The sequence below is a fragment of the Notolabrus celidotus genome, chromosome 16, assembly GCF_009762535.1.
Source record: "Notolabrus celidotus isolate fNotCel1 chromosome 16, fNotCel1.pri, whole genome shotgun sequence".
Classification (NCBI taxonomy): Eukaryota; Metazoa; Chordata; class Actinopteri; order Labriformes; family Labridae; genus Notolabrus; species Notolabrus celidotus.
In genome coordinates, this window is record NC_048287.1 from 21,696,054 (window position 1) to 21,702,316 (window position 6,263).

Genomic DNA, 6,263 nt, shown 5'->3' on the forward strand with positions numbered 1-6,263 from the left:
CCAGCTTCCTTTAAGACTCACACATGCACAAACTGCCCACACACAGACAGACACACACACACACACACACACACACACACACACACACACACACACACACACACACACACACACAGATGCAAACACAAGCACAAGCACAAGCTGAGCTCACTGCAGTTGAGGATGATGTAAAGTGAGATACAAGTGGAAGAAGTGAGAGTTAAAGGTCTGCATGCAGCTCTCCTGCAGTGTTGTTACTTTAATAGGAGAAATGATGGAATTGTTCACAGTTATACTAATCAGGCACTAGAGGGCGCTGTTCAATTTTACCATCAGGCCTGTGTGCAGTTTGTTGTGCGACATGTTTCCTTGATTATTTCTGGTTTCGGGAGCTTTCGATCTCTCACACTCGCTCATTCAGAGTGTTTGTGTGTGTGAGTAAACTTGTATGTGTGTGTTTGTGTGAACCCACAGGCTCTCTCAATCAGTTATGGACAGTTCTTCATCACTTTTTATTCACTATAACATGTTTTTTTATTTAGTTTTTATTTGATAATAAAACCGTGATTCATTTATTGCATGTAGTTATTCATTTGATTCCCTTCCCGTATGCATGCTCACCCTGTGTTGAAGTATTATTTACCTCTTTAAGCTTACAATTTTTGTTTAAATTAAAAAAAGAGGGAAAAAAAAACTTTTCATGCATGGTGGCTGATCAATTATCATTAAAAAAATTCCACATCAAAAACCTAAGCATGATTTGAATTTTTTGTTTCCAGTTAAAACCATTACTTGAATTGACCTTGTTTAAAAAAGTAATACAATCCCTGTCGAATTGTATATTATTTTGTCAATCAATATCATTGCGTCTCAATTTAAAAACCCAGAATTAATAAGCAGTAATTTAGAAATGAAACAAACCTGCAGCAAAAATTAAAAACAATTCAAATGTTATTTTTCCAATTCCGGGGAATACTGCAAAAATGTGTTTGTCACACATCCTCAGGAGGAAAAGGGGGAAGCTTTTTTTCTGGAAAAAAAGTGCACTAAATTAACTAAACGTTAGTTTACAGAATACTAGACTGACATGATTTAAATGTTTGTCTCTCTTATTTTAGGCCTGGATGATCATTCTATTTCGACAGCTGATAGTTTTTATCACAGCCAAGACTGAAAACCTGGAAGTGGAAGAGTCGACGGAGGCCAATCATAGGAAATAAGGTGCACATGTGATTTTTTTTTTGGAGTGTAAGCAGACACAGGGGTGAAAGATGTCTCAATGCCTTTAATGAAGGATAAGTCTCTTCTGTGAAGCCGAACTCATCTGAAAAGCTACGTCTGAGTGAGAGTTTCTCTGCTGTGTTGGACGTGATGACTTAAAACTTGAGGCTGAAGTTTGGAGGTGATTGTGCTCGCGCGCTGGGGAGTGTAGAGAAAGGCCTAATGACGTAGGAGAGTTTGATCATTTTCGTGTTTAGTGTCAGGATTTAATTCTGTCGTTTAGCCTCTTGGAATAAAAAAGAAATCATCATTTTTTTAGCCTGCAAAAAGCTGACATTATTAACTCGTAGAATTGAAATGAAATATATTTTTGGAGCAACCTCACCTTCTGAAAAGGCCAATATAAAAAATATAGGAGCAATATAAACTTAAAGAAATCCAGGATAAGTATAGCCTCTATTATTTCCACCATACGCGTTCTAATTGAATTAAAGTAGTGCGTCCATTGGCTGTGTAGAGGGCTCGTGCCCCCGCATGCCTCTCCAAAAGCTCCTCCCCTCTTTGCTTACAATCATTGGGTGTGTGGAGAACTACATCTTATAAGAGCCGCTGAACATCCCATGTCCAGCCCATAGTCTGATCTGTAAATCTGCAGGTGAGGAGCAGATTGAACCTCCTTCCATCATTTTGTCACAGAGGGAGGCGCGTGAAGAGAAACAGAAACAAGCAGGGCTCGCGGTGGTTCTGTGTCGCCTCCTCGGCTGAGATTCTCTTTCTGGACTCTTGAAACTTTTTCTTTATTTATTGTAAGATCTAAAACAATGCAGTTAGAGAACATCCTTCCCAGCGCTAGCATTAATTTACCCAAAACCTTTTACAACCTCTCCTCGTCGGACAGTGCCAACAACAGTCCGAGGCCGTCATCGCAGCTCGAGTATCAAGAGGTGGACCGGACGGAGTCAGAGTCCAGCGCGCCGAAGAAGTACTTGGGTAACGGGATGCTGGGTGAAGGAGAGGGGGACACTTTCACGAAAACGGGGCCCGATGGGAGGAAAGGGTCCCCGGTGCTCGGTGAGGACGAGCTGACGAGCGCGCGGCGTTACAACATAGACGAACTTGGCTCTGACAGATACTTCATCTCGTCTTCCCAAGCGAGTTCCGAGATGGCGAATCCCTGTTCCCTCTTTCCTTACGCAGGACAGACCGGCTCCGTGTACACCGGCTCCAGCAGCTCCAGGTACCCGGCCTCGCTTCATTACGGATCCGTCCTGCCGCCAACAGGCTTCTCCTCCTCGTCCGTGTGCACCGGCCGGAGCCAGTTTAGCAGCGGAGGGTATCAGTTCAGCCAGGGGCCGGGCTGTTTGTACCCGTCCTATCCCGGGACGGGGACAGGGATCGGCTCTATGTCTCTGCCGGGGTCTGCAGCCGGAGCCAGGGCGCAGGTCTATCTGTGCAACCGGCCTCTTTGGCTCAAGTTCCATCGGCACCAGACGGAGATGATCATCACCAAGCAGGGCAGGTAAGCAGATGCGATTAAATAGGTTCCCAAGGCCCGATAAAAACAAAACACAGACGTGTGTACAGAATGACAGTAGAAGTTTTCGTTTGTATATTTCTGCTCAGACGGTTTTCTTTTTTTATTTTAGATGCTGGCTTTTTTTTCAAACATTTTTTACGCATGAGAAAAAAATTACGCACACATCAATATCGTTCTCATGCGCATTGCTTGGAGTTTCTGAACTTTAAAATTACAAGTTTTCGTTTCTGCTAAATTGGGAATTTAATATTAGACAGCAGATAAACATGTCGCAAGTAGAATTCACATTTATTAAGTAATAATTAGCGAGGGTGATTTACATCACGGTAAATCTTTTAGTACGAAAGTAAAGTTTATTTTATTATTTTTTATTTTGCCTTTTTATGAGCACAGCTGTTAATTCCTGATGTTTTTCTTTTTTTATCTACAGACGGATGTTCCCATTCCTCAGCTTCAACATCACTGGACTCAACCTCACGGCTCATTACAACGTCTTTGTAGAAGTAATTTTGGCTGACCCGAATCACTGGCGCTTTCAGGGAGGGAAGTGGGTCACTTGTGGAAAAGCAGACAATAACATGCAAGGTGAGTAAAAAACAAAAAACAAAATCGGTTGACCTCCAAATATGAAATATTAGTCATTGGATGCAAAGTGATCCTGAGTCAGGGGGGCATGTGAAACAAGTATAGATTGTTATCAGGATTGTTTAAAAATGTGCTTTTACATTTTTTTTAATTCTAGCAAATACTTATTGTTATTTAAACTATTTGAAGTGTTTTTTGTTTTTTTACTGAAACAATTTTGGGTCCTCTGAAAAAAATACCTGAAATGCCCAGTAAAGTGTAAAGTTGTTTTGATGCTTATAAATTTAGAATGAATTGCACTCTAAAGAGCAATTAATAAAAACATATTCAGAAGGGAATCATGCTTTTAAATGATGATTGAATTATTTCAAAAAAAAAATTAAGGGATGCGTCTTCAGCTTATATAGAAACATTTTAGGAACTTCAATAATTACATTCCCCTTTCTTTTGTTTTACAATAAATATTTTCATAAAAAAAAAAACTACAGAGTTAAACATTTTATTCAGTTTCTATTTTTCTCTCATTTTTTTTACATACAAGATTAAAAAAGTAACCTGATCTATTTATCAGCAATAGAGAAAAAAGTCTTACAAAAAAACAAGCAGAGTATAAATTATGATGTGCGTGTTTTGCACTCAGACTCTCTTCTTCTATGTTTTTGCCTTCACTGATAAATTACACGGAGAAGAACTCAATGTTATTTCTATTTCAGGTAACAAAATGTACGTTCATCCTGAATCCCCGAACACTGGAGCTCACTGGATGAGGCAAGAAATCTCTTTTGGCAAGTTGAAGCTGACCAACAATAAAGGAGCGAACAACAACAACACACAGGTTAGTTTGGATTTTTTTTTTTAAATCTTTCTGACTTTACTTCCTAAAACGTTCTTTCAGATTTTAAAACTTAATTGCATGTTTGTCACCTTTTATAAATTGCATTAAAACAGCCTTTATGTTTTTTTTAACTTGAACAATAAAACATTTCTGCGGTCTGTTTGTGAATCAGTGTTGCACATCTCACACATTTTCTCCTCTGCAGATGATCGTCCTGCAGTCGCTGCACAAATATCAACCACGACTGCACATTGTGGAGGTGACAGAAGACGGCGTGGAGGACATGAGCAACGAGGCCAGAACCCAGACCTTCACCTTCCCTGAGAACCAGTTTATAGCCGTCACTGCTTACCAGAACACAGATGTAAGCATTTCATAATTTTTTTTAGTTTGATTGAAGAATTTGTTGAGCAGCAGCAAAATGAAATGAGCCAGTTTTAAACTGCATGCAGTCGGACTGTCTGGTTTTCTAATAGCTCTTTGGTCACGCAGTGTTTGCCTCCAGATGATTGTCATTTATGCAGCATTTCCTTTTTTCATTTCAGATCACGCAGCTGAAGATAGATCACAACCCTTTTGCAAAAGGCTTCCGGGACAACTATGACTCGTAAGTGTCTTGCACTCAAAGCACTGTGGTTGATCTGTTGTTCCTGTGGTGCTATATTTGATGCATATCTCCAACACTGAATGTTTTCTCATATGTATGTCCCTCTGTTATTTGTTGTACAGGATGTACACAGCCCCAGAAAGCGACAGGCTGACTCCGTCCCCGACAGACTCGCCTCGATCCACCCAAATCGTCCCTGGGGCCCGCTACGCCATGCAGCCATTCTTTCAGGACCAGTTCGTCAACAACCTGCCTCAGAACCGCTTCTACACCAGCGAGCGTGCCGTCCCCCAAACCAACAGCCTTCTCTCCCCACAGAGTGAGGAAGCCAGCGCAGCCGCCGCCTCAGCCCAGCGCTGGTTCGTCCCCCCAGTCCAGCAGGGATCCAACAAGCTGGACTTGTCATACGACAACGACTACTCCACCAGCAGCCTGCTCTCCTACGGCATCAAACCACTCTCCCTGCAGACATCTCATGCCCTCAGCTACTACCCAGACTCTGCTTTTGCCTCCATGGCTGCAGGATGGGGCACCAGAAGCTCCTATCAGCGCAAGATGACCACCGGTCTGCCGTGGTCCCCTCGTCCAAGCCCCCCAGCCTTCCCTGAGGATCAGCTGGGGGTTACAAAAGACAAGCTGCCCGAGGAGAGCGCTCCACCTGCCTCCACCTGGATCGAGACATCCCACTCCTTGAAATCGGTGGACTCTTCCGATTCTGGTGTGTACTCGGTGGTGTGCAAGAGACGCAGGATGTCCCCTGGGGGCTCAAGCACAGAAAACTCCCCGACTATCAAGTGTGAGGACTTGACCACAGAAGAGTACAACAAGGACAACCCAAAAGGCATGGGTTATTATGCATTCTACACAAGCCCCTAAGACTGTATTTATTAAAAAGTCAAATCTAATTCTTTGGTTTTGTTGAGTGCTCTCCATTCCTTGTTAATGTCTTTTTTCTCTTTTCTCTAAAGGTGCCAAAGCTTAGTGTCCCCCCCCCAAGCAAGCTGCACAAGGTTATTTTCCCAGGCCAGCCCCTCTCACATACCTGAGCAGAAACATGCATAGTGATTGTTGTTTTTCAAAAAGCATGTCCCCCTTTTTTATCAATTTATTTTAACAAGTTTTTATTTTATTTTACAAATGTGATATTTTTTATTTGCCCCCTCCTTCCCCCTGCGTATTTAAGTCAATTTCGTTGTACAGTATTCGTGCACTTTAGAATGTGATGTATCTTGTACAAATTGTCTTCATGGAGGTGTTATTAAATGGATAATAAAAACAGCTTTTCACAAAGCAGTCTCCTCGTGTCTTTCTCTGTATGCCCCTCAGTTAAAATCAGACCAAGACTGATGAATGGAATAAAATATGATACGTTCACTGAAGAATCTAAAGTCCTGTTTTATGGGGTGAATAAGCATGCATCACAGGGATGTGAGGCCCTATTGTGTTACATGGCTTTTAAAGGTGACATGAATTTGAGCCTTTTAAACACCGGCCCTGAT

At 41.9% G+C, this 6,263-nt stretch overlaps 1 protein-coding gene across 4 annotated transcripts; it reads left to right on the forward strand.

The window, feature by feature from the left end:
- The first annotated feature begins 991 nt into the window (after window positions 1-991).
- eomesa (eomesodermin homolog a) lies at window positions 992-6,054 on the forward strand. 4 transcript variants are annotated; one of them, XM_034704789.1, is made up of 7 exons: window positions 992-1,200; window positions 2,099-2,719; window positions 3,168-3,322; window positions 4,036-4,157; window positions 4,363-4,521; window positions 4,703-4,764; window positions 4,887-6,054. In XM_034704789.1, the coding sequence occupies exons 2-7, from the start codon at window positions 2,199-2,201 to the stop codon at window positions 5,638-5,640; spliced, it is 1,773 nt and encodes a 590-aa protein (XP_034560680.1). In that variant the 5' UTR covers window positions 992-1,200; window positions 2,099-2,198; the 3' UTR covers window positions 5,641-6,054. The 4 variants fall into 4 exon arrangements, with proteins under 4 accessions (XP_034560680.1, XP_034560678.1, XP_034560679.1 ...); XM_034704787.1 differs by lacking the exon at window positions 992-1,200 and having other exon boundaries at window positions 1,209-2,719; window positions 4,887-5,605; window positions 5,733-6,054; XM_034704788.1 differs by lacking the exon at window positions 992-1,200 and adding an exon at window positions 1,209-1,381.
- Window positions 6,055-6,263: the final 209 nt, after the last annotated feature.

Bases quoted from the DNA above. Each gene is read 5' to 3' on its own strand.
- eomesa (XM_034704786.1), top strand. From the start codon at position 2,022: ATGCAGTTAGAGAACATCCTTCCCAGCGCTAGCATTAATTTACCCAAA. The intron at 3,323-4,035 runs GTGAGTAAAAAA...TTTCTATTTCAG, and splicing joins AGCAGACAATAACATGCAAG to GTAACAAAATGTACGTTCAT. The intron at 4,765-4,886 runs GTAAGTGTCTTG...TTTGTTGTACAG, and splicing joins TTCCGGGACAACTATGACTC to GATGTACACAGCCCCAGAAA.